At 52.6% G+C, this 26,569-nt stretch overlaps 3 protein-coding genes across 10 annotated transcripts; 2 read left to right on the top strand and 1 right to left on the bottom strand.

Annotated features, from left to right (window-relative positions):
- Positions 1–4,851: 4,851 nt before the first annotated feature.
- Positions 4,852–8,246, top strand: LOC149911940 (zinc finger protein 2-like). Its single transcript, XM_090132930.1, has 5 exons — positions 4,852–5,777; positions 6,855–6,935; positions 7,120–7,246; positions 7,808–7,921; positions 8,023–8,246. The coding sequence occupies exons 1-5, from the start codon at positions 5,412–5,414 to the stop codon at positions 8,244–8,246; spliced, it is 912 nt and encodes a 303-aa protein (XP_089989056.1). The 5' UTR covers positions 4,852–5,411.
- A 3,086-nt stretch (positions 8,247–11,332) lies between these two features.
- On the top strand, positions 11,333–13,129 carry LOC149911941 (uncharacterized). The gene has a single exon (XM_090132951.1). It carries the CDS (start codon positions 11,365–11,367, stop codon positions 12,808–12,810), a length of 1,446 nt encoding a protein of 481 aa, XP_089989077.1. The 5' UTR covers positions 11,333–11,364; the 3' UTR covers positions 12,811–13,129.
- A 3,973-nt stretch (positions 13,130–17,102) lies between these two features.
- LOC149911942 (annexin A4-like) lies at positions 17,103–25,924 on the bottom strand. 8 transcript variants are annotated; one of them, XM_090132987.1, is made up of 8 exons: positions 25,243–25,924; positions 24,237–24,437; positions 24,056–24,150; positions 23,693–23,806; positions 22,717–22,773; positions 21,715–22,401; positions 21,105–21,163; positions 17,103–20,797 (listed from the first exon to the last, which is right to left on the bottom strand). In XM_090132987.1, the coding sequence occupies exons 2-6, from the start codon at positions 24,313–24,315 to the stop codon at positions 22,234–22,236; spliced, it is 513 nt and encodes a 170-aa protein (XP_089989113.1). In that variant the 5' UTR covers positions 24,316–24,437; positions 25,243–25,924; the 3' UTR covers positions 17,103–20,797; positions 21,105–21,163; positions 21,715–22,233. The 8 variants fall into 8 exon arrangements, with proteins under 8 accessions (XP_089989113.1, XP_089989114.1, XP_089989119.1 ...); XM_090132988.1 differs by having other exon boundaries at positions 21,715–21,790; positions 22,311–22,401; positions 24,237–25,924; XM_090132993.1 differs by having other exon boundaries at positions 21,715–21,790; positions 24,237–25,924.
- Between the last annotated feature and the right edge of the window lie 645 nt (positions 25,925–26,569).

Genomic DNA, 26,569 nt, shown 5'->3' on the forward strand with positions numbered 1-26,569 from the left:
CTCCAGAGTTTTTAGCATAGCCGGCCCTCGTACAGCAGAGAGCTTAACCATGCTCATGCCGTGCAGAGAGGACCGAACTGAGAAAGCAGGATAGGAAGTCGTTAGAAACAGACGTCACTTGCTCAGTGAGGAGAAACGTGCCATGAGTGCCATGGGCAGCGCTCAGCGAGGAAGTGAGCCAGCTGCAGGGAGATGCTGGCCTCGAGAGCAGGGCAGCCGGAGATTGCCTCTTCTGGGACCTGCTCACGGGTGAGAGGAGTTAAAGGAGCGCCAGGACAGCAACGTGGGGATGTGCGACCGCAAGGATGTGCGAATGGCCCCAGCAAAGGCAGCAAGGGACCCAGCAGAAAGCGACGCTTCATTAGCGTAACAACACACAGCCCCCATCCCCCCTCCCTCCCCCGGGTGCAGACGTGCCATGAGAACGAGCTGCGAAACGCTGGAAGCGAATAGCCTTCATCTGCAGAGACCTGGGAAACTTGATATCCCAGTGTTAGCACGGGAAGCCTTAGGAGGGGAGGAGCTGAGAGTAGGGCTCTAGGACCCAGAGATCTCCTCAGGAAGAGCTGAAGGAGGGGAGCTGAAGGGCCCAGGAGGTTCTGCCCCGGTGGAACGGGAAAGCACTTAGTGCGAAAAGAGGCGCTGGATTTGGTAATAGATGCAATAACAGTTAAGGGTGGAGAAGATTAAGCTAAGGAAGGAATTGCTGCAAAGGATGGTATTCGTAGAAGAGGCTGGAGCATCTAATTGGGTGTTAAATCCTTCTCTAACTCCATTAGGTGATGAATTTGTAACCGTAAGGGAAGCCACTGGCAAAAGTGAGGAGGTTTACTTTCTTAAGTCTTTACAACTTCGTATTTGTAAACAGGTAGGGATACACAAATTTTTGAAGGTGCCAAATTCACCAAAGCCTTTACTAGGGCAAGATTTACTAGAACAACTGGAAGCTGAAATCAAGTTGAAAGGAGAATCGGAATTTAAGGTCAAAGAAGAACTGTTAATAGCAGTGCTTATTTAGCACTGATCACTACCCCTGCTGGGACAAGGATCCCAGACAAAGGAAGTGATCAAGTCTGTCCTGGGGTGTGGGTAATAGAAACCCCAGGAAGAGCTAAGAATGCAGCAGCAATAGCAATCAGAATAAAGAAGGAAGCTCAGTCTGTTTGGATTAAACAGTACCCCCTCGAATTCGGAGACAGGAAAAGAATCCGGCCAGTAATTGACAGTTTTCGGGGACAGGGTTGTTATTGGAGTGTGAGTACAGGATTTAAGGGCCATCAATAGGATAGTGTAGGATTTATACCCATTGGTAGCATACCCATACATGCTGCTTACAAAATTATCAGGGGAATTGGCATGGTTTACCGTTCTCCACCTAGAAGATGCCATCTTTTGTCTACCGTTGAGTCCAGAGAATCAGCTCATGTTTACCTTTGAGTGGGAGGATCCTGATTTAGGAAGAACAACACAACCCAACATAACTTACATGAACAGCGCTTTTCCATGTGTTAAAAAAAAAAAAAAGTCCCACTCTTTTCAGGAACCACTTGCCAAAGAGTGGAGCAATAGGTACGGACCCAGGACAAGGAGCCCTGTTACAGTACATGGATGACCTTCTGATAGCTACCAATACAAACGAGGTATGCACAGCAAGGACAATTAGTCTGCTAAACTTTCTCAGACTTAATGACTACTGAGTTTCTCCACAGAAAGCCCAGATGGCACGGCCACAAGTAACCTATTTGGGTTACGAAGTTGCTGCTGGATCCCAAACCCTGGAGAACAACGAGGAAGGAAGCGATTTGCCAGACTGTGGAACCTCAAACAGCAAAGGAGCTCCAGACTTTCCTAGGGATGACAAGGTGGTGTTGCATATGGACATACAACTATGGAATACTGGTAAAAACTCTCTATGCCCTTTTTAAATCCTATCCAAAGGTCATCATACAAGTTGAGGAAGGCAAAGCAGATGAAGGCTGTGGCAATTAGACACAGACTCTGTTGTTAGTGCAGAACAAAAACTTTTATTGTGTACAGTGAACTTGAACAATATGCCCTTGGTCAAGTGTCTTATGAATTGTGACCCTTTTGCTGCATGCGGCAGTGCTGGATCTTCCATCCTGCCCTGAAGGAGGTGGCACTAGAGCTGGGCTCGTCCCTCTTGTGCCATCCCAAGTCTCACTCTCCCTGACGAGGAAGGAGCATCAGGGCCCCCATCTCGGTGCAGTACTCCGTCAGCAGCCACTCAGCAGTGTGCTGCTCTCCACGCCCTGCTGCCAGCCTGCCGTGGAACCGTTCCTGAGTGAGATGCAGCTCGACCTTCTGCGCAGGTCGTCTTCCCCATCTGTTCCTGGCTGGGGCAACGTAAAGCACTTCCACGTAGAAGTGATGGACTCTCCCACCATTTGGCAGTCCACCATCTGCTCCTTTGTCACACGTGAACCCATGGTTCTTTGCCTCTCACCTCCGTCAGCCCCCTCAGGTTTGCCACTGGTCAACTTGACCTTGATAGCATCTGCTCGCTCCCATGCCAGGTGTACAAGCCAGATGTCGCGTGATCACGTCCAGAGGTTCTGTCTGGCACAAACAGTTACAATCTTTTGTTTTTTCCCCCTATGTCTGCTGAACTTGTCTATATCTCCCAAGGTCTTTTGCGAATCAGAGCAAGAATATCTTTATTTCCTTCTGGTTCAGAGGAGATTAAAGGAAACAAAATACAGGACCTGGATAAACTAATCGAGGGGCTTGGAGAGTATTCAGAAACAGAGGACACAGAGGTGCAGGCTTCAAAACAAGATAATAGCTCCCGCCTCCCTGTTATGGGCCATAATCATGGCTGAGCTCAGGAAAACTCACTGGGGAACCGAGGCCCTGTATGAATAGTTGAGCCAACGGGTTGTGGCTTGGAATTTATCCACCGCCTCTAAGCAGGTAACACAGCAATGTGAGATTTGGTTACAGGATAATCCTAGAACAGGCCCCAGGGTGCCATGGGACAAATAGGGAAGGGACGTTATCCTGGGCAACAATGGTGAATTGATTTCTCTGAATTCCCAAGAAAATATATATAGGTGTACGCTGGTATTAACAGACACCTTTTCGGGCTGGCCAGAGGCTTTTCCCTTGCAGGACCAACAAGGTGCAGGGAGTAACTAAAATATTGTTACAAGATATAATTCCAAGATTTGGGGTTCCAGAACATCATATATAGCGATCAAGGTGAAGGAGTAAACATCGTGAGTTAAGAAGACATCTCAACCGCAGTGGACTATTAAGAAGACCAGACCATTGAAGCTAAGGATTAAGAGACAATATGTTTAGAATGTGTTTTATACGTTGCACGTGTTATATAAGACTTGCTTCAGCCTGGCATGAAAATACCTATTTAAACATCACTAAAGGAATAGCAGTTAGCCTAAAGCTCCCTGATTGTTGGATACGTACAGCCTTACCAAGAGATGGAGGAATGGAAATCCCTCAGTGTGGGATTCTCTCCACCAATTGGACACTATGGGGTGCAGCAGGAAGTAGGCCTAGGTGTGCAAATAAAATGGCAACAATAGGAAAAAGGACCTAAATTCAATGTACAGCTATAGACAGGCCTCAGTGTAAGACCCTTCCTGAGAACTAGAAAGGACATTATGCAGGAGGAGACTTAGTGCTTCAGTGGAACGGCTCCTCCTCCAGGGATACAGAGAACTTCTTGGAAAAGAGTGAAGCGGGGAATGACCCCCTTATAGACAGGCCCTCTGGCTTCCACAGCTTTATTGGATGGTTTATTTCTAGTGAAGTGAATTAGTGTCAGAAGAGGATGCATTGACCCCCTCTGCGTTAGGGATAACGGCCCTTTGAATGTGTTACAAAACCATTTCTTTTTGGAAAGCTCTGATGTGAGCGGAGGAAGTACTTTTGGCCATGTGTACAACTGGGTTATCAGCGCAAAGGAAAGGGATGCGGCTGTGATCACAGCAAAGTTCAGAGGAACATCCCCTGCAGAAAGATGCGTAGAGTTTAAACACTGCCAAGTGAAATTTGCAGGCCATGTTTGCCCCACAGAAAATGAAGCAGAACAGGAAGCAGTCTTTCCTGGACACAAACCCCTGGTTACCCCGAGGGCGGTTCCTTCTGGGTGACCTTGAAGTCTGTAGATCTACAGCAGCAAACAGCAGCGCCGGCCCTCGTACAGCAGAGAGCTTAACCATGCTCATGCCGTGCAGAGAGGTCTGAACTGAGAAAGCAGGATAGGAAGTTGTTAGCAATAGAAGTCACTCGCTCAGTGAGGAGAAACGTGCCATGAGTGCCATGGGCAGCGCTCAGTGAGGAAGTGAGCCAGCTGCAGGGAGATGCTGCCCTCGAGAGCAGGGCAGCCGGAGATTGCCTCTTCTGGGACCTGCTCACGGGTGAGAGGAGTTAAAGGAGCGCCAGGACAGCAACGTGGGGATGTGCGACCGCAAGGATGTGCGAATGGCCCCAGCAAAGGCAGCAAGGGACCCAGCAGAAAGCGACGCTTCATTAGCGTAACAACACACAGCCCCCGTCCCCCCTCCCTCCCCCGGGTGCAGACGTGCCACGAGAACGAGCTGCGAAACTGCCAAGGCCTGGCAGCCGGCTCGGGGCGTGCTCGCTGTGGGAATTGCTGCCCGGCACCTGAGGCTGTGCCGAAGCGGCCAGAGCCTGGCTGGAAGCCATCCGGGCAGCACCGCGGCGGCAGGAGGTGCAGCAAGGCCGTCCTGCGGCCAGCTCCGGGCTGCGGGCACTCGGCATCCCCTGCTCTCCCAGGAGCGACTCCCAGGAGCCCGGTTGCCTGCGCCAGAGGTGGGAGCAGCCTGCTCCGCACCCGAGGTAGGAGCCCTTCGTGCCTCGTGCAGAGGAGCTGCAGGCAGTTTTCTCTTCCAGGTGAACGCCGTTTCGAGGCAGGGACTGGGGAGGGCTGCAGCACTACTTGAGGACTAGTAGATGACCTGCAGCTTTGGGACGTCAAGAAAGAAAGAGATTCTTTTTAAATCAGGGCACAGAGTTCTTACCGTCAAGCAGTATTAATACTAATTAGATTTTGTTCAGTAGCAGTAGTTGTTTGGTTGCTTGTATCCCTTACTCCCGTTGCTCTGTGCGCTTTTTTTTACCCATCCCCTCGCGCACTGTCCCCGTGCTGCAGGAAGCTCTCCCTCTCCTTGCGAGCAGCACCCCGAGGGGACGGGAGCAGCGGTTCCCAGGCGTGTTGCAGCCGGGTTGGGATCCGAGGGCCACAGGAAGGGGTTGGAGCTGGGACAGAGAGGGAGCGAGCAGAGGAGCTGAGCGTGCTCTGCTGCCCGCTTGGCTCTGTGTAACAGCCCAGCTGCGACTGCGTTTCTCCCTCTGGGCCACGGGAGGCACGAGATGACCTCGCTCCGCAGCTCTACACGCATGGATCCATGGAAGCTTTCAGCTCCCCGATAAGTCCTTTGGAGTGTCTTACTTTCCGCTCCCCTCGCCCTCCCCGGCAGCCCGCAGTTTCCCTTCGGGGACGCAGCAGCAACACCTGCCTCCAGCGGCCCTTTCCGCGTTACCTTTTGTGCGCCTGGCGCCGGGCTGATGGCTCACCTGGGGTCGTGCAAACCCTTCCCGAGGCTTTTGTTCGGGCTGACCGGGCAGCCGCAGATGCCTTTAGCGCTCAGCTGCGGGCCCTGAGCACGTCCAGCATCGGCGCCAGCTCCGGCACTGGGCCGTGTGATAGACGCTGGAAAGCTGACAGCCTGCGGGCTGACTGGAGCACGCGTGGAGAACCGCCCGAGCAGCAGGTCAGCAAAGCGCAGCCCGGGCTGCCTCGTGCAAAGGGCACCCGGTGCTGAGAACGGGCCCTGGAAGCGAGCGCCGGGTGCGTGCTGAGCTGAGTGGGGAGCAGCGCCCCCTGGGGGGGGGAGGAGGGAAATGCAGCCGCCGAGGCATTCTTGGTGCAAGGAGGGAGCGGGGCTCGTTCAGCTTGGAGAAGAGAAGGCTCCGGGGAGACCTCATTGTGGCCTTCCAGGACTTGAGGGAAACGCATAAACTGGAGGAAGATCGACTACTTACACGGGTGGATAGTGACGGGACAAGAGGGAATGGTTTTAAGTTGAGACAGGGGAGATTCAGGTTGGATATTAGCAGGAAGTTTTTCACCCAGAGGGTGGTGACACACGGGAAGAGGTTGCCCAGGGAGGTTGTGGATGCCCCATCCCTCGATGCATTCGTGGCCACGCTGGATGTGGCTCAGGGCAGCCCGGTTTGATGGATGGCAACCCTGCACACAGCCGGGGGTTGAATCTAGGTGGTCACTGTGGTCCTTTTCAACCCAGGCCCTTGTATAATTCTATGATTACCTTCAGATATTCATTGTAACACAACCCCTTAGAAGCTCGGGAAGCTCCAAACTAATGTTGGGTCTCTTAAAGAAGGTCTGTGTCAGCAAGGTGTCTTGACATCAAGCTGAGAGGGATCTCTGTACAGGTGTGACCTCAAGAGACATCCCTGATTGTGGGGAGCTCCTGTTGTGCACCCAATGCTGTGCAGGAGGGCTCAAGGGGCGCTTGGGCTGCTCCCTGTTTAGGGGTAAGATGACTGACTCATTGCTCTGCATTGCCTTTAGGCATACAGTTCATGTACCCTCAGCTGTTGAACCGGGTGTCAGTGCTTTCTGCTCCCCAGTTTGAGTCAGCTGTGTGATTTGTAATCAGCTGTAGCTAGAGTGCTGCCCGTGCTGTTGCTGCTTGTGTTCCTGTGCAAGGCCTGCTGTGCCATCCCCCAGGCAGTGTCCTGCAGATGGGCTGTGGAGGGCTGGGCTGGGGCAGGGACTGCTGCGTTCTGTCACAGCTCCCCTGCCATTTCTCTTGTCCCTGCAGGCTCCAGTTCGACTTTTCCTTCCGGCCGTGATCATCTCACCTGCAGGAGAGCAGCAGATGGCCGCAGCACATCCGTGTCAGGTAGGGGCTGGGGGCAGCAGGCAGGAGAGGGCGAGGGGCGAGGGATGCGAATGCCGGGGGAGAGGGAGGTGCCCTCATGCAGCACGTGTGTGCTGGGGCCAGAGAAGCGGCTGGGACGGGAGTTTGTGTCCTGTGCGAGCTGCTTCCCTGGGCTGTTCCCAGCAAGGAGCCTCTTTGCTTGCAGGAGCCCGTGAGCTTTGCGCAGGTGGCCGTGTATTTCAGCAGGGAGGAGTGGGCGCTGCTGGACCCTGCGCAGCGAGCGCTCTACCGGGACGTGATGCTGGAGACGTACCAGTGCGTGGCCTCGCTGGGTGAGGGCTTTGCTGCCTTTCCTCCTCGTTAGGGCACCTTTGGCTGTGCAGAGTGAGCCTTTGCAGGCAGGGCCTAGAATAATAGCCGTGCAGTTACATATTGATAACGACGACAGCAACAAAGGAAATACTGAGAAGCGTGAGTTTCAGGAGGGGTTAGTATGCACGGCAGACTCATAAATGCCCCAGGGTCGGTGCTGGCATGCGGGCATCATCCAGGAGGGAGAAAACCAGCCCTTCTGTCGGTGCGCTGCACGGTACCACCAGCTCCGGCTCACACACGACTCCCTGGTTACTCCTTTACCATGTAGGATTTTGCATTCAGTTGCCATAGACATTTTGATGCCTTCTTCATTGATATATTCTCAGAAAAGAAACAAGGTGTTCATTCATAATTTTCAGAGTTGTGAAAGCATTCTTTGCTCGAAAGGAAGCTGTGGGCCAGTATCATTCAGGCCCAAAGTGTGGTTTCTCCCTGGGGAGGGACAGAGAGTGGAGCTGTTGAACAGGCACTGTGCCAGAAGGATGGAAATGTTCTCATCTGCCCTGTTTCTCTCGTAGAAGCTCCACTTGCAGCCCCCAGACCCGTGGTGATCTCCCTGCTTGAAGGAGGAGAAGAGCCCTGGATCCCAGATGTGCGTAGCCCTGAGGCCGTGCCAGGAGACCTCAGCCCAGGTGAGGTGGTGGAGGGAAGAGGTTTGGGGCAGGAAGAGCCATCTCTGTGTTTTATTTTGGGCACTGTGTGCTATTTCTGGATTTCCTCTTTCATCCAGCAGGAATTGGGATTACAGATATATTGGAGGATCAGCAGGAAAGTGGTGTGGCTGAAAGGCGATGCAGTAGTGCCTGTGTGGAAGAAATCAGAAGGGATGTCCAAGGAGGCCTGGAGCAAGGTCAGGGTGAGCACATCAAGAAGTCACAGGGAAAGTGTCTGCGAAAGACAGGAAGCATCCCACTGGACTTCAACATAGGTCAAGAGGAGCATATCCAGCATCATTAACCACCAGTGCATACGCTCAACAAAGAGTCCATACAAGTGCTCTGACTGTGGGAAGAGCTTCAAAAGGAGATCCCACCTCACCTCCCACCAACGCATCCACACAGGAGAGAGACCCTACAAGTGTCCTGAGTGTGGGAAGAGCTTCAAAAGCAGTTCTGAATTGAAGCAACACCAGCGCATCCACACAGGGGAGAGACCTTTTCAGTGTCCTGAGCGTGGGAAGAGCTATAAACGCAGGTCTAGTCTCAACATCCACCAGCACATCCACAGCGCACGCAGGCTGTAGAAGCATCTCAAGACGCTGGGAACCTTCAAAAGCAGTTGCAGTCTCGTTACCTACCAGCACAGCCACACAAGGTACAGAGCCTGCAGACACATGAACGTGGGAAGAGCTTCAGCCAGAGCCCCAGCTTGGTGACCAACTATGGCTTTGTGTGGTGATGGACCTTACAAATCCCTTGAGTCGAGGAAGAGCTCTGTGGCCAAACTGAATCCTCTTTTCCTTCTTTGCATGAGAATTATGCATATTGCTCTCCTCCAGCTGCAGTTGCTTTGCTGAGTGGTCATACAAAGCAGAGTCCAGGGTGGGATGTGTCACAGCCACAGGAAATCCTCTGCCAGGTGGCACATTTCTGCCAGGGCTGTGTGCAAGGAGAGTCACCTCTTACCTTCCCTGTAGAAACTCCTCTGCTGTGGGGCAGCAGGTGAGGACCCAAAGGAGACCTCAGCTGGCCAATATGTCTCCAGGAAGGAAGAAATCCTGTCTGCAGAGTGTTTGGGAAGAGCTTCGTCTGGATCTCTACCGTCAGTAGTCCCCAGAGAAGCAACCAGGGGAGTCCCTGTGAGTGCCTTGACTGCAGGAAGAGGTCTGTCCAGAGCTGGGAGCTCAACTGGGAGCACACCAGTGTATCCACGTGAGGAACCCTACAAATGTGCAGCCTGCAAGAAGAGCTTTGGCCACAGCTGGAACCTGCTGAGGTTCCGGAGTGTCTGCACTTGGGTGAAGTCCAATCCGTGCCTGCACCAGTGAGTTCACGTGGCTGGAAGCCTTAGAACTGCCTTGAGTGTGAGAAGGGCCTTGTGCAGAGGGCAGAGCTCCTTGCTGGCCCTGCAGGTGGTGTTTCTGGTGCACCACTGGCACCCTCTGCAGAAGGGACTTAAGCCAGGAGCTTCAGATGGCCTTTCCTTGCTGCCCTAAGCAGTTCTCTCACCATGCCCGCTTTCCTCTTCTGCTCTTCCTGCCAGCAGCTTTTTGATGCCATTTCCTAAGGAGAAGCGGCAGTGTAGGGATGTTCTGTGTGTCTGTGCATGTGTTGCTCTCAGTGATCTGTGAGTGCTCTGATGAATCTGGGAGAAGGGTCAGGACAGCAGTAATGTGATTCTTGGAGGTTTTCTGAGAACCATTTGTAGTGGAAAGGGAAGGGGGTGAATAAAGTAGCTGAGTTGTTCTGAAGCTTTCTTCACTGTAGTCTTGTTTTTGTTCTGAAAACAAATGTCAGCACGTGGAATGAAGAGAGGGAAAGGTGCAAGCAGGATTTGGTTTTGGTGCCTCCTCCAGCCCAGTGCTTGCTTTTGGGGAGGCATTTCTTTCACACAGCCCCATCATCCTTCCTAACCGTGCTGCACATTGGTTCTGCTGCTCTTCTCGAATGCTTTAATCAGCTGGTCAGAGCAGCCGTATGACGCCAAGCCTTGTTTGTCTGCAATAAAACTCCAAAAAGCTGAGCTTGTTCTTCCTCAGTGCACCATCCCAAGTTTCTGGAGGTGGTGGGAGCAGAAGGCAATGCAAACCCACGCGGTGCACAAGCTGCTCATCCCCAGAGCACAGAGATATCAGAGTGCTCTCCAGTGCATGCCTGCCTTGCAAGTGATCCCTTTTGAGCTTGAAGGTTTTTGCTTTGTGTCATGGTTTTATGTTTTTTTGATTTTCAGTATTCAACATCAAAACATCACGTACTGGAATTAAAGTGTTAATGCTCCAATTCCAGGTACCTGTCCCTATACATTATGGAAGTCATGGGATCTGGCCCTTCTGGGTGGGGCGGTCTCTTACTGCCTGGCAGTGGGTGCTGGAGGTGCTTTCCCAGCTGTTCCAAGCTTTTCAGGTTTGACTCGGTCTCAGGAACTCTCTCTCATATCTTATTTGATTTATTAGTCTCAATTTCAATCAGATTGTATTATGTTGTGTTATCTTGCATTCCGATATCATAGTTAGTAAAATAAGTTTACCTCCATAGATTGTTGCCGCTGTTTTTTTTTCCCCCCTTCCTTCCTTCCATTTTTGTGGGGCCAGGCGGGGGGTAGGGGGGGAGTGGGGAGGGCAGGGGCCGACTGCCCCCTGTCACAGGCATAAATTGATCTACTTAACTCTGTGACAGATTTTGGTGGAGAATGCGGGCATAGCTGCTTTTTAGCTCTTAGAAAGATTCTCGCTCTCTGCTCTTAGAGAGCTTCGTTAGGGAGCATTATCAGTAGTTCAGGTTTTTGTGCTGGAAAAACTTGACCTTGAAAGTCCAGGCGTACTGCCAGTATTCTGGGATATTTGTAAACTTTGAGCACTGCTTAGTCTGGGTAGTGCCTTTTTTCCTTTCCGCCCTCTCTTGTTAGCTTCAATTCATTAACCCCTTTTGAGCAGAAGCCAGCGGTGAACCCACTCTTTATCGTGGGAGCGCTGTGTAAGGGATTAAAAGCTATGGTGTTACTCGCGACCTATTGGCCAATCATCAATGTCATAATCACTTGTTGTGGAATTGTGTTCATATATAACCACATAAGGGCACTGACGGAGACGCCTGTATGGTACCTATCTTGGTACCTCTATGCAATGTGGTATGATATGAATTTTGACACTTGCATCCCAGATGGAATGGCTAATTTTACAAACGACACGATGTTCAAACCAGTTTCCAGGCTTTCCTCTCGGTTTATCAGACGTTTTTCCAATGCTGAGTTAATTCTCATGCTTGTGGGCGTATCAGTCCTGTTCATATCAGTTTCTCTGAATGTATTCCAGTACAGGAATAGTAAGCAGAAGGAGTCTTCTCCAAAACCAGAGAATGCTGACTGGCAGGAAATATGGAGAGGTTTAGGAAAAATCTTAGAAGCATGGGGACCCGCAATGTCATGGGATTTCACTCTTGAGCACCTGTGGGATCCCCAGAAACTTAGCCAGTATTTGAGTCAGGGACGGTGCGGCTTATGTAAATCTAAGGAGGTACAACTTATTTGGGGTTTGGCTTGTGCTTACTGTGCCCTATATAATACTGTTTTGGAGAGAGAGAGTTTCCGAGCTGAGGTTCAAGCCAAAGGGGAGAATCTCCAAGTCAAATCTGATCAATTACAGGAGACACCAGTAACAATATCAGTTGCCCCTGTGGAGGGCAAGAAATGGAAACGAGTGTCCTCACGTCTAGAATGGAAAAAAGAAGAAGCGGACGAGGAGGTGGAGGAAGATCCAGGTGAGGGGCCCTCCTCGGAACCACCATCATCAAGAAAGGCAAAAGGAAAAACAAAGAGACATGCAGAAGAGAGTGATGAAGAGGAAGTCTCTATTACTACTCATCGGCCTCTGAAGATGACTGAAATCCAAGGCTCAGGAAAGGAGTTTACACGGCGCCCAAATGAAACTCTCGTTTCCTGGTTGCTTTGCTGTTGGGACGGCGGGGCCAGTAGCTTGTCTCTAGATGGTAACGAAGCTCGCCAACTAGGAGCCATTGAAAGAGATCCAGCTATTGACAGAGGAATTAGTCGATGTTTGGATGGGGCTGCCTCCCTCTGGGAACGAATGTTAATAGCTGTGAAGGAAAGGTACTCCTTCAGAGACGGCTTGAAGCCTGTGATGAAAAGGTGGGATACAGTTGAAAAGGGTATCCAGTATTTGAGGGAAACAGCTGTGGTGGAAATGCTGTATGACCCTAACTTTGTTCTTAACGACCCACACCAAGACCACGATCCTGAGAAAGTGAGGACAACGCCTGAAATATGGCAGAAACTCATAACAACAGCACCAGACAGATACGCTGCTACACTAATGGCAGCATCTGACAGATACCAGGACCAACAGAGAAGACCCTTAGTTTTTGAATTGATTCTTACGCTCCAAAGCTATGAACAACAGCTACCCCCAACTCACGCCTCCATCACCGCCATCTCACAAATGACGGAGCAACTGAATGAAATGCGAGAGCAAGTGTCTTCACTGATGAATCGTGACAAACCTGTAGAAGTATATGAAACGCTTGATGAAGGTCACAATAGTCAAAAGAGTCTACTGAAGGAGATGAAGGAGCTGATGAAACTAATGCGGATCCAACTAACTAAAGACGATGAACCCTCCTTCTCAGGTGCACCATCAAAAATCTCAGCTGTTAGAGGCAAGCGCTCTCCAGCTCCAGGAAGGAATCCTACATCGCGACTTGCCTTGTGGCGTTACTTACGTGACCATGGAGAAGACATGAGGAAGTGGCACGACCAAGCTACTCATGTACTACGAGCACGGGTGAGAGAATTACAAGGCAGATCAACCGCCAGTGCAGTTGCTCCGGTTACCACAGGTAATGAATAGAGGGGCCCTGCCCTCAGTCAGGGGGGGAAAGGGATAATAGAGTTTATTGGACTGTGTGGATCCGATGGCCTGGCACATCAGAACCACTGAAATATAAGGCATTGGTGGATACCGGTACAGTGCACTCTGATGCCCTCGAGTCATGAAGGGACAGAATCAATCCATGTTTCTGGAGTGACTGGGGGCTCTCAAGAATTGACTGTGTTGGAGGCCGAGATAAGCCTCACTGGTAGGAACTGGCAAAGCACCCTATTGTGACTGGTCCAGGGGCTCCATGTATACTTGGTATTGATTACCTCAGAAGGGGATACTTTAAGGATCCCAAAGGGTATCGATGGGCCTTTGGAATAGCTGCTGTAGACACAAACAACATTAAGCAGATGTCTGTTTTGCCTGGCCTGTCAGAAGATCCGTCTGTTGTGGGACTGCTACAGGTAAAAGAGCAACAGGTACCAATTGCTACAAAAACGGTGCACAGATGGCAGTACCGCACCAACAGGGATTCCTTGCTCCCCATTCATAAGTGGATTCGTCAACTAGAGAATCAGGGAGTGATCAGCAAAACTCACTCGCCTTTTAACAGCCCCATATGGCCAGTGCGTAAAGCCAGCGGAGAATGGAGGCTGACGGTGGACTATCGTGGCCTGAATGAGGTCACACCCCCACTGAGTGCTGCTGTGCCGGACATGTTAGAACTGCAGTATGAACTGGAATCAAAAGCAGCCAAATGGTATGCCACCATTGACATTGCTAATGCCTTTTTCTCCATTCCTTTGGCCAAAGAATGTAGGCCACAGTTCACTTTCACCTGGAGGGGTGTTCAGTATACTTGGAACCGTTTGCCCCAGGGGTGGAAACACAGCCCGACCATCTGCCACGGGTTGATCCAAACTGCATTAGAACAGGGCAGTGCCCCTGAGCACTTGCAGTACATTGATGACATCGTTGTGTGGGGCGATACAGCAGAAGAAGTCTTCACAAAAGGAGAGCAAATAATCAGATTCTTCTGCGTGCTGGTTTTGCTGTTAAGCAGAGCAAAGTGAAAGGACCTGCTCAGGAGATTCAGTTCCTAGGTATAAAGTGGCAAGATGGCCGTCGTCACATCCCGACAGATGCGATCAACAAAATCACCGCTATGTCTCCACCCACTAGTAAGAAACAGACACAATCTTCTTTGGGTGTAGTGGGCTTTTGGAGAATGCATGTTCCAAACTACAGCTTCATTGTAAGCCCCCTTTATCATGTGACGCGAATGAAGAATGAGTTTACATGGGGCCCCGAGCAGCAGCAGGCTTTTGAACAGATTAAACAGGAGATAGCCCGTGCCGTGGCCTTAGGGCCAGTACGGACAGGGCAGGATACAAAGAACATCCTCTACACTGCTGCTGGAGAGAAAGGCCCCACTTGGAGTTTGTGGCAGAGAGCCTCAGGAGAGACCCGAGGCCAACCCCTGGGATTCTGGAGTCGGGCCTACAAGGGGTCGGAAGAGGGCTACACTCCAACTGAAAAGGAGATCTTAGCCGCGTATGAGGGGGTTCGGGCTGCTTCTGAAGTGGTCGGTACTGAAACACAGCTCCTTCTGGCACCTCGACTACCAGTGTTGAACTGGATGTTTAAAGGAAAGGTTCCCCCCACCCATCACGCAACTGATGCCACTTGGAGTAAGTGGATTGCGTTGATTATGCAGTGAGCGCGGATGGGGAACCTCAGCCATCCAGGGATCCTAGAGGTCATCATGGACTGGCCTGAAGGTAAAAAGTTTGGAACATCACCAGCAGAAGTATCATGAGCTAAAGAGGCCCCACCATACAACGAATTACCAGAAAATGAAAGAAAGTATGCCCTGTTCACTGATGGATCGTGTCGTATTGTGGGAAAGCATCGCAGATGGAAATCTGCTGTGTGGAGCCCCACAGGACGAGTTGCAGAGGCCACTGAAGGGAAAGGAGAATCAAGCCAATTTGCAGAGGTAAAGGCTGTCCAACTGGCCTTGGATGTGGCTGAACGGGAGAGGTGGCCAATGCTTTATCTTTACACTGAGTCATGGATGGTGGCAAATGCTTTGTGGGGGTGGTTACAGCAGTGGGAGCAAAATAACTGGCAAAGAAGGGGTAAACCTATTTGGGCTGCTGAACTGTGGAAAGATATTGCTGCCCAAACAAAGAATATGGTCGTGAAGGTGCGCCATGTAGATGCTCATGTGCCCAAGAGTCGGGCTACTGAAGAACAGCAAAATAACCACCAGGTGGACCGAGCTGCCAAAATTGAGGTGGCTCAGATAGACCTGGACTGGCAGAACAAGGGTGAATTATTTCTAGCTCGGTGGGCTCATGAGACCTCGGGCCATCAGGGGAGAGATGCAACATATAAGTGGGCTAGAGACCGAGGGGTGGACTTAACTGTGGATGCTATTGCACAGGTTATTCATGACTGTGAAACATGTGCCATAATCAAACAAGCCAAGAGGATGAAACCACTCCGGGAGGAAGGGCGATGGCAAAAGTATAAATATGGGGAGGCATGGCAGCTTGATTCTATCACCTTGCCACGATCTCGCAGTGGTAAGTGTTATGTGCTCACCATGGTGGAGGCAACCACAGGGTGCCTTGTAACATATGCAGTACCCCATGCTACCGCCCGAAACACCGCATTGGGTCTTGAGAAACAAGTCCTGTGGCGACATGGCACCCCAGAAAGAATTGAGTCAGATAATGGGACTCATTTCAAAAATTCTCTTGTAAATACTTGGGCCAAAGATCATGGCATTGAGTGGATTTACCATATTCCCTACCATGCACCAGCCTCTGGTAAAGTCGAACGATACAATGGGTTGTTAAAAACAATGCTGAAAGCAATGGGTGGTGGAACATTTAAGCACTGGGAGAAGCATTTGGCAGAAGCCACCTGGTTGGTCAATACCAGAGGATCTATCAATCGTGATGGTCCTACCCAATCCAGCTCCCTACATTCCGTAGAGGGAGATAAGGTCCCCGTAGTACATGTAAAGAGCATGTTGGGAAAAGCAGTTTGGGTTCTTCCAGCTTCTGGAAAGGGCAAACCTCTCCGCCGTACTGTTCTTGCCCAGGGACCTGAGTCCACTTGGTAGGTAATGCAGAAAAATGGGGATGTTCAATGTGTACCACAAGGAAACTTGATGCTGGGGGAGTGCAGACAGTAATTCCATGTATATGTATATAGACGTGTGTGTGTGATGCATTTTTAATCATTTTGTTTGTTTGTGTATGTATGTGTATATATATATATTAAGCATGATGTAGTGATGTAGAATAAGGGGTGGAATGTCATGGTTTTATGTTTTTTTGATTTTCAATATTCCACATCAAAACATCACGTACTGGAATTAAAGTGTTAATGCTCCAATTCCAGGTACCTGTCCCTATACATTACGGAAGTCACGGGATCTGACCCTTGCGGGTGGGGCGGTCTCTTACTGCCTGGCAGTGGGTGCTGGAGGTGCTTTCCCAGCCATTCCAAGCTTTTCAGGTTTGACTCGGTCTCGGGAACTCTCTCTCATATCTTATTTGATTTATTAGTCTCAATTTCAATCAGATTGTGTTATATTGTGTTATCTTGCATTCCGATATCATAGTTAGTAAAATAAGTTTACCTCCATAGATTGTTGCCGCTGTTTTTTTTCCCCCCTTCCTTCCTTCCCATTTTGTGGGGCCAGGCGGGGAGTGGGGAGGGCAGGGGCCGACTGCCCCCTGTCACAGGCATAAATTGATCTATTTAACTCTGTGACACAACACAGATAATAAACACGATGAAAATGAACTTTTTACGTGTCGAGGTGGTGATGGGGCAAAGGGGAATGGTTTTAACGTAAAGGGGGGAGATTTGGATTAGATGTCAGGGATGTTCATCACAGAGGGAGCTGAGGCCTGGCACTGCTGCCCAGAGAGGCCGTGGGTGCCCAGGTCCCATTGCAATGAATGGAGACACAGGGAGGGACGTGGCTGATGACACTCAAACTCCCGGTGGCATCGCAGGGCTGCGGTGCTTTGACTCCGGGAAGCCACCAAACTCCCACCTGCTGGCTGTCTCCCTTCACACATCCGCCTGTCACAAAGCACAGGGGCTGGAAGGGACCTCTGGAGATGAGCGCAGTACAACCTCCCCCAGAGCAGCTTCCCTGCAGCGCTTGCACAGGAGAGTCTGCCTTGAGCTGGGAAGCCCAGAACTGACCCAGCGCTCCACACGAGCCCAGTGCTTTCTGCGGCCCTCAAGAGCTTCCCAGGGCCACCAGTCCTGCCCAGTACCCCCACGTCAACGCACCCGATGCTCAGTACGTGACCATCTCCTTTCCCCAGGCACAAAACGAGGCGACGGGGCACTGGCAGCAGCAGCGAGGAGGAGCTGGGGGAGCCGCAGCTCTGGGCTCTCTGCAACCACCCCAACATCCCCCAGCTGCTGGATGCGCCCTATGGGACGGGCACCTCTGGGTGTGCGCTGCGTGCACGTGCTCTGCAGCCTGCCTAGTGCAAGCAGGGGGAAGCAGCGCGGTGCCGGCAGCACTGCGGGGAAACCTGCTGTGCTGCAGCGTGAGCCTCCGGTCCTGCTGCTGGGCACCGCCGGGCGCAGCCTGGCTCCGTCCTCTCCGCACCTCCCTGCAGGGACCGATGGCCGTGCCCGGGATCCCCCCGAGCCTCCTCTTCTGCCGGCTGAGCCGCCCCAGCTCTCCCAGAATCCCAGCCCAGCCATTTCCCACGCGGTGCTGAGGAGCGGAGGGGATTTGGGGGGACGAACCGGGCTGGCGGTTGCAGTCCTACGACTCTGCCCTCCGTGCTGCCCCGTCCTTCCCCAGAGCTGGGCTCTGGGGTTATTGGAGCGGCAGAAATGACTGCACACAGAAGTGCGGAAAAATGAACGCTAAACTTTTAATCATTTCACATACAGAGCAATAAGCAGAGAAATGACCACATTCCCAACCAGCTCACATCCTAACGATCGTTCCCCCTCACAGCTTCCCTCCTCGGGGCCAACACGAAGCGGCTCCGTGTCGGCTCCGTGCAGCTCCGGGAGCTCCGCACGGGGACAGGCAGGGATATGGAAAACGGCACCTGGGGACTGCAGCTGCGGGGCAGCAGCTCAGCACGGCGCTGCCGATGACTCGAGCAAAGCAAGAACCAAAGGCGCCCGCCTGATTCTCCGCCGGACTCGAACGCGTCTCGATCCGTGGGACCGGTTCCTCTCTTTCGGGGCTGCCCGGCTCAGCCAGGAGCTGCTCCTGCACACCGGGCGGGTCCCGCTGCTCGTGCTCAGCTGCCGCTTCTCCCAGCCCGGCAGCGCCCTGCATTCCCTATCGTGCACAGCCTCGGGGAAAACCAAGCCGTACAGCGGACTGTTAACAGCTACACCGAGAGCAATGGCTGCCGAGACATTCAGCTGCTGGGACGCACGTGTAGGAAAAGCTGCCTGGTTAGTCGCTGCTCGGGGATCTGCCAGCAGTGCTGGTCCTGCCCAACCAAACCTCCTGCACACCGCAGAAGTCAAATGGAAAAACGGCGCCCGCTGCCATTCACTGACCCTTGTCAGAACAGCTTTGCACAGGAATGGAAAGCTGGCAAGAGAAGAGGTGTGTGTTCTGAGAGCCAGGGCTGTCCGGCTCATCCCGGAGTTCTAACAGGAAACGCAAGGCAGAGCTCTCGGCTCTCTGTTCCTTCTTGCAAGGTTGCTGCCCTTCAAAGTGCGCTGTGGATGGGCAGCACGGCGACAGCCCAAGGATGGCAGCAGGAGATGCAGCACAGCCCTCTCCAGCAGCAAGGTGCATTGATTCCTCTTGCTAGTTCTTGAAGTAGGAGGCGTGTTTGGCTTCCAAAGCCAGTGGCTTGATAGCATGTTTTGAAGGCTCTGGTGCTCTTCCTCTGTTACTCACATCCTAAGGCAGTGATGGAGTTCCCTTGCTCTGTAGGAATGGTTCCTGTGCAAGGCCACGGTCGTCTGCCTGTAACAGATTCTGAAGGCGATGGTTTTGTGCCTGCAGTTTTGGAGTTGGCTTTGTAATGGCAACTGCGCCCTGCTAACGTGCAGCTCCTTCTGACACAGGCAGGAGGCAGGCAGTGGTACCGCAGCTCCTCTGGCAGCTTTGCAGCTACGTCAGGAAGCAGAAGAGGTGGACTGGAAAGAAGCACTCAGCTCCTGGGACGTTCCCCTGTTCTTCCCCTAGCTGTCCTCTTGCCTCACCCCAGATCCCCTTGCATTCCTGTAGGTGTCCCTTCCCTCCCCCTGGCTGCCCTTTGCCTTCCCCAACGTAACCCTTTACCTAGCCACGACAGCCCACATATAATTTCCTCAGAGCCTCAATAGCTCCCTCAATATTTCCCCGGCAAGACCCCTGTAGGCACCCCAGAGCCCCCCCCAGAGCCCCTTAATGACCTCCTCAGACCTGGAACTCCTCCCCCATAGCTGGCCCCAAACCTCACAGACCTCCATAGTTCCCCCAATGGACTCCCACTGAACCCCCTTATTTCCTCCTTCAGACCTCCCTTACCACCTCCAGGGCCCATTAGCCATCTCACAGACGCCCACAGCCCCCGACAAGGACCCCCATCACTATTCCAGGACCCCCACAACCCACCTGGGGCTCCTCCTCACCCCCTTCTCCCTCCAGATCCCATACAACTGAACTATACTGGGGCAGGGGCGGCTGCTGCAGGAGAGGAATGCAGAGCTGGAGCAGGTGTAGGGCACAGATGGGGGTGGAAGTGATGTGGGGGGCATGGGGAAAAGGGGTGCACAGGAACATGGGAGCATTTGGGGAGGATATGGGGATACGGGCCACAGGCTGCAAGAGCAGAGTGCTGCTCAGGAGAAGGCAAAGTGTGAGGTAAAGGTGGCACATACGGGCTTTTGTGGTCACCTTGGGTTATGGCTCATGGGGTTATGGCTCAGGGCCACACCTTCGGGCCACAGGGCCCCCCGTCCCCTCTCCAGAAGAATTAAAAGCACTCCACCACCACCCCACACCCCCCTTTTTACCTCAACCCACTCCCCACATCCTCACGTTCCCCCTGTGTCCCTATACGACCCCATATCCCAGTGTCCCACTTGCAGCCCTGTGGGATAAACAAAGTCATTACCTTGCTAACGTGTAAAAAAGCTTAGCAGTAAGTTGAGCCAGACACAAACACACACGAGACGCCTGACTCCTACATGTAACCAGTTGTTTTTGCGCGGGTATAAAAGGTTGTGAGCACCTACAATAAAGGTCCTTCGTTCTGCACCAGCAAGGGAGTCTGCGCCTCTCTCGCCACACCAGCAAGGGAGCTCGGAGCCCTCTTGCCACAAAGAAGAGAGGAGAGGAGAGAAACGATAGAGCAGAACAAAGAAAAAGGGAAGAGAGGAGCTTTTAAGGGGAAGAACAGGAGAGGGAGGAGCAAGAGGGGAGGAGAAAGAGGTAAGAAGAGCAGATCTAAAAAGGACAAGAGAAAAAGAGAGGGCGGGGAGAACAGAGGGAACAGCAAAAGAGGGAAGGGCAAATGGAAGAAGAACGGAAGGAATGGGGCAGAGAAAAGAGGGAGAAGAGTGCAGAAAAAAAAAAAAGGAGAGAACGAGAAAAAGCCACAGCAAACTGAGTTACTGAGAAAAGAAAAAAAGAAGGAATACGAATAATTTTTAAGTTCTACCAAAGTCAAATTCTTACTAAGACAGATTTTTTTTTTTTTTTTTGCAGTATTTGCATCTTCTGGACAATTTAAGAATATTCAGGAACATTTTCAGTACGTTTTTGTAACGTCTGTTTCATCTCAGCTGCTCTAAAATGCCCAACAGGTGTCGGGGGGGATCATCTCCTTAAAGGCACTCAGAAAATCCCACTTTTTGTGTCTAACATCGACAAGTTTACCTTCATGAAGGAGTAGAGAGACTTCCCATACATGGTCAGGAATTCTCTTCTGATACCCAGTATATCAATTCTGGAGCGGGACACCACCGCTCTGATCAGAGTGTTGTCATCTGCACCCAGGCCCTGGAAAGCAAAGCAGCCACATGCAGCTAACAGAGAACCTGCTGGAGAATCACCCACAGACACAAAGGTCTCAGTGCCCAGTCTTGTGCAGGAGCTGCTCTTAATTAGAGCATTTTTGCATAATGGAGCGATCCATTAGCAGCTTGCTCCTGACTATTACCCTGATGTGCAGAAAAGCCTGAGCTGCCCTAGAAAAGCCAGTTTCCTGGCTGGCTGCAGCTTCCATCTCACGACTGCCACAATGCTGCTGACTCAACCATGAAAATGCAAGAAAGAAGCAAGCAATCTTACTCCACAATCTGTTTACCTTCATGGATTTATACAGTCTTTCAGCAAAGCACGCGGGCTTGTTTCGCATGCACTTTACTGTAAGGAGAGACAAGAACAAGAGAATTCAGGTCAGGAGAAGCAGGAGCTTTACCACACCACTGCAGCACTTTCTTGGTGCAGGTGTTTCTTCTGTCAAGATGCAACTCCAGGCCAACAAACAGCAAACGCAGTGCAGGCATCCACAGTCAGTGATGTGCTGTGAGCTGATGTCTCTGTGCCTGCACACAGCAGTATTTGCATGAAGGCTTTCATGCCTCCTGACAGCAAACCTCTGCTGCCAAAGCTCCCTTTGGCCAGGCACACCATACCATACAGCACAATATACATTTCTCATCTGACTGGGTCTGTAAAGCATACAATCGTAGAACTGTTTGGGTTGGAAGGGACCCCTAAGATTATCTAGTTCCAACCCCCCTGCAATAGGCAGGGACACCTCCCGCTACACCAGGGTGCTCCAAGTCCCACCCAGCCTTGCTCTGTGCCCATAAACAAAGACAAACCTGTACGTAACAGTCACTCAAGGGAAGACACAGCACCTCTAATCATTTCATTTCTTTGTAGACAACATTTAAAAGCAGAGCGCTCACCTACAGGCAGCAAAGCATCTTCCAGGTCTCCTGCCATCTCAGATTTAATGCTGTTATGTCCTTGTTAGCAATGCCTCTGTACCATCAAAAACCAGGGGGAAGAGTCCATGGCGAAAAGTCAAAGAGATTCAAAGGACCGCTTTGCAACAAGCTCTTCATATACTGCATGAACATTCTTTCATCCCTGCAGCACTCTCAGCTAAATCAGGATCGTCCCACAGAAATAATTCATTTTCACTGCTAACAGTCTTGCTAATTGGCCTACCACAGCTAGTACCATTTTCAAGACCTGCTGCTTTGTGCTGCCAATCAAGTTTCTTAGCTCCTCTCCCCCCTGCCCCAATGGCAGTCACACTTCATGATCTCTGCTTTCCATGCTGGAGCTGCAGCCAGTTGGACTTAGGTTTCTCAAGTCCCTTTCAGTCTCAGGAGGGAATAAAACAGCCTGAATGGAATGGATGCAATGGGGCTCTCTCTAGGACACCTGCTGCCTCAGAAGAGTTCACATTTACTGGACAGCTACAGAGCTCCTACAAAAGCATCCCACACAAACAAGGAAGGAAAGAAAAACCCAGGACACTGTGCAGGGGTCCTACCTCTCACTAGGTGATACCTGTTCCGTGTACAGAGGATGGACATAAACTGCACCTCATCTGTTCCCCACTTCTCCCCCGCTTCATACAGGCACTTCAAGACATTAGGGGTGACAAAGTAAGGCTCATGGAGAAGACTGGGCGTACAGGAGATCTTAAATCCCTTGCAGCTAGAGCACTGCTGGCGTGTACTTGTCTAGATCATGGATATTTTCCAACAAGCACCTACCAGGCACGGCAACCCACAGCCAAAATCTCATTGCCCCTGCCAAGTAGCCAGCCTGTCTACAGACCTCTCATTAGAGACTTGCAAACAAGGCTAAAAGCATTATTTCCATTTCACAGGCTGGCTTCTCTTCACCATGCATCACCTGCACAAGAATAGATTGGGAAGCACATTACTACGCACCTGAGCATCTTGCTGAGCATGGGCATCATCCACATACATTCCTTCATCTCTGTTTCCCTGCAAAGACACAAGGATAGAAGACTCAGTTCACCAGAGCATCTACTGGAAGCAACTCCTGAGAATTCCCCATTCATGAAAAGCTGCTGGGGATGGATAATGGAGTCCTTCAAAGGGAACACTAGCTTACAAATGAAACGCAGCTCAGATGTACTTTGGGCTTCCTTCTGAAACGAGCAGCAACCCACTTTACTGGGACATTTAAAGAAGAGCCCACAGCACTCATGCACATCCAGAGTCAGAGCTCCCTCCCCGGAGAGGCTGTGTTTGAGGAGCAGGCCATGGGACACACAGGGTGAGAAAAAGCCAGCCTGGAGCTCCTCACCACTGAGTGCAGAGCTGTGCCCACAGCTCTGAAGATTCACCCCCTTCTCCCCTCAGCTTGGCTCACTGTTGCGAGGGACACGAGGACCCTTCGAAACATGGGAGATGTGTCAGATATGATGCCATCCTCAAGGGAGCAGCCATATTCCAGCAAGAACACACACACAGCATCCGTTAGGAGCAGGGCCACCACCTGGGTGCTGCCCACATTTGCCAGCTGTAACCTAGCTAAGTACAGAACTGTGCCCAGGGCTCCCAGCAGCACTGCAGCACTCCAGCCATCATCATTAGTGCTACAGCCTCCAATTAAGAAGCACAGACAGAAGGAAACTGACAAGAGAGCCTTTCGCACTCCTTATGAAGCTTGTAGTTCTCATTAATGCCACAAATCTCTCCATTGGTGCAAGAAGCCAGAATTTCCATCGGGCAACCTTCATCTGCTCCTGCTCCCTAGGGAATCACCAAGGTAAGACTTAAGATACCAGCACCTGCTTGTGATGTGCAACCAGGTTTCTTTAAGAGAGAGAAGACATGCATAACAAAGCAGTAAGTCCTTGGCCAGAATTTAAGCAATACAAAAGGAAGATTTCCAAACCTTCATAGCCCTCCTTAGTTCGTGCACGTCATACATGGTGGTGGGAGTCATCACCCCAATGATCACCCTCTCAAAATTCCCACTCAGCTCCGACTTCAAGTCATCAATCAAATCCTAGAAGGCGAAAAGGAGAAAGGAGTTGGCAGAAGGGACGGCCTTTGAGGACAGAGGAACTGAGCTGTTCAGCACTCCTCTTCAGGCTCCAACCCTCCTTGCATCAACAACTGCTCTGAACTGAACAAGAACAAAACAACCTTGGTCAGGTGAAGTCTCTGCCGACCTTTCTCTTGTAGAGATTGGGTCGTTTTTCACTTTGCGCCCAAGTGACACAACCACGTTCATGCATCTCTGCAGACCACCCACCCTGCCAGTAGTGCTCTTAGAGGTGATCAGAACTTGCTGACGCTGGGAAACATTTAGTTTGGTCAAGATGTCAGTGATGGCATCTTCATCCGTGCCTGCAAGAAACAAATGGAAGCTAGTCAGGATGCTTGCACAAGGATCAGAAGTGCCCTCTGGTCTTGTGCCACCTCCAGTCCCTCACACAGCCGGCTCTCAACAGCTCCAGGACTACATCGATGCACACAAAGCTGCCAGGACCCACGCCACCAGAGCAGCTGCATTTCGGGACACGAAGGGCAGTTCTGTTTCCACTTTCCAACAATTTTTAGGGCAGTTGTGCAGCAGAGCAGTGCAAGCAGCTATGCTTCCCTCTATCAAACCACCAGAGCAGCCATTCGCAGTGCTGGGGAAAAAATAAAAGTTGACCATGGAGGGAGATCAACTTAGCAAAGCCCTTCATGGCCTTCCTGAGTGCCTGCGCTTCTTGCTCAGCGCTGAAACTTGAGACCCCCTCGATTGTTGCCTAAGGCCACAAGAAAAGGATTTAGCAAAGGCAGACCGACGCACGCAGAGTTGAACTGGAAAAAAAAAAGAAGACAAACATAAAAGATGTGAACACAGAGATAGTAAAACTCCACCCACACAACTGATGCTTCTCTCTCACTTCTGTCTCACACGGCAGCCTGTTCTAGTGGGACTTCCCAAGCATATCAGAAAGAAGCCACGGGGGCACAACTGCATGGAGAACATATCTCCATATTGCTGCCCACGGAGTACCTGGTTTCCAGTGAAACAAAAGCTGGACCACCCGGCATCTGTGTTCAGGCCCACCAGGCCTTCTTCCTAGCAGTTCTCCACGTCAATCATAAAGCAATGCGCTCCCATCATAGCCCTAGTCCTGACTTCTCTTGTAGCAGGTAAGGACCAGTATTCTGCACCATTCCTTTTGCTCTGCTCGGCACTGGGGAGGCTGCAGCTGGAGAACAGCGTCCAGCTCTGGGCTCCCAGTACAGGATACAGCTGGACATGCTGGAAAGAATCCAACGCAGGGCTACCAAGATGGTGAAGGGACTGGAACACCTCTGCCATGACAAGAGGCTGAGAGAGGGGGGGCTGCTCAGCCTGGAGAAGGGGAGCTCAGGGGGATCCCACCCACAGCTGTAGAAGTTCTGCACAGAAGTTTGTCCTGATATCCAACCTAAACTTACCCCATGCCTGTGTGTCCTGCGGAACCCCACAGATGTGACAGTGGGCTGCTTCTCAAAGGAAACCAGTGCTCGGCGTCGGGAGTGGAGGAGGAAGCAGCTGATCCTGCCAATAACGCTGCCATCGCGCGTCCCTCCCCGGGACTCCCACAGCTTCCTCTCCCCAGCCCCGCTCGGCTCCTCGCAGGCTGCAGACACTGCTGAGGCACTCGCGCTCCAGGCCGTCATCTTCTTCCCGTGCTGCCGGACCGCTCTCTGCAGGGCTGCGCTGAGCTCCTGCTGCTGCACCAGAACCGCAGCTCCCGTGCTGACGGACGGCGGAGCTTCGTGCCGGCACCCACAGCACGCGGCCCCCGGGCTGCTGGCGGCACGGCAGGATGCTCCCCTCCCCGCCTCCCTCCCACCGCCCCTCGGCTCCGGCATCCTCCCGTTATCCGCCTGAGGAATCGAAGGCCCCGCACAGGGCTCTGGACGGGCTGACCGACGGCTGATGCCAACGGAACGACGTTCAACACCGCCACGCGCCGGTCCCGCACTTCGGTCACGACGACCCGAGGCATCTCTGCAGGCCGGGGGCAGAGCGGCTGGAAGGCCGCGCGGAGGAAAAGGATCCGGGGGCGCGGGCCCCGGGGCCCCGGAAGCGGAGCGGGCGCGCGGAGCGGGGCAGCGCCGCGGGCAGCCGGGCCGGGGCCACGCGGGACGCGCGCGGTGATGACGCAATGACGGCGCGACCGCGGGCGCAAACGACCCCGCCGGGAGCGCCCGCCCCGTTCCGCGAGCCGACCAATAGGAGAGCGGGGGAGGCGGGGCCGAGCGCGGGCTCTCCGCCAATGGCGGCCGCGGGATTCCGTGCCGGGAAAGCGGCGCTCCGCCGCCCCGCGTCCCCGCCGCCGCCCGCCCCGCGCCTCGGGGCCCCGTCCGTCCCGCGTCAGAACGGAGCCGTCCTCCGGAGTCGGCGTCGCGGCGGGGCGCCGCCGGCTGAGAACCGGCGGCTGACTGCGAGCGGCGGGACGCCCGGTGTCCGGGAGCGGCTCCTGGCCGAGCCGGGCAGCCCCGAAAGAGAGGGACCGACCCCGCCGATCGAGACGCGTCGGAGCCCGGCAGAGTCGGGCGGCCGCCTTCGGTTCCGGCTCGGCTCGGCTCGAACGGTCAGCAGCGCCGTGCTGAGCCGCTGCCCCGCAGGCGGAGGACTCGACTGCCGTTTTCTGTATTCACGTCTGTCCGAGAAGAAAGCTGGCGGCGCTGGCGCTGACCAGGGAGAGGGAGGCCGGGGGCCGGAAAGCTCTCGGGCTGCGGCTCCAGGGCAGGCAGAGGAAGTCACGGCGCCGGT

This window comes from Phasianus colchicus, unplaced genomic scaffold, assembly GCF_987193195.1.
Source record: "Phasianus colchicus unplaced genomic scaffold, bPhaCol1.hap1.1 HAP1_SCAFFOLD_49, whole genome shotgun sequence".
Classification (NCBI taxonomy): domain Eukaryota; kingdom Metazoa; phylum Chordata; class Aves; order Galliformes; family Phasianidae; genus Phasianus; species Phasianus colchicus.

Excerpts from the sequence above, each read along its gene's own strand:
- LOC149911940 (XM_090132930.1), top strand. The coding sequence starts at position 5,412 with ATGGAAGCTTTCAGCTCCCCGATAAGTCCTTTGGAGTGTCTTACTTTC. Across the intron at positions 7,247-7,807 it reads CCAGTGCGTGGCCTCGCTGG|AAGCTCCACTTGCAGCCCCC; the intron begins GTGAGGGCTTTG and ends TTTCTCTCGTAG. Across the intron at positions 7,922-8,022 it reads GCCAGGAGACCTCAGCCCAG|GAATTGGGATTACAGATATA; the intron begins GTGAGGTGGTGG and ends TTCATCCAGCAG.
- LOC149911941 (XM_090132951.1), top strand. The coding sequence starts at position 11,365 with ATGTCATGGGATTTCACTCTTGAGCACCTGTGGGATCCCCAGAAACTT.
- LOC149911942 (XM_090132987.1), bottom strand. The coding sequence starts at position 24,315 with ATGCAGCTGCTCTGGTGGCGTGGGTCCTGGCAGCTTTGTGTGCATCGA. Across the intron at positions 23,807-24,055 it reads CTAAGAGCACTACTGGCAGG|GATTTGATTGATGACTTGAA; the intron begins GTGGGTGGTCTG and ends TTCGCCTTCTAG. Across the intron at positions 22,774-23,692 it reads AACTAAGGAGGGCTATGAAG|GGAAACAGAGATGAAGGAAT; the intron begins GTTTGGAAATCT and ends GTGTCTTTGCAG.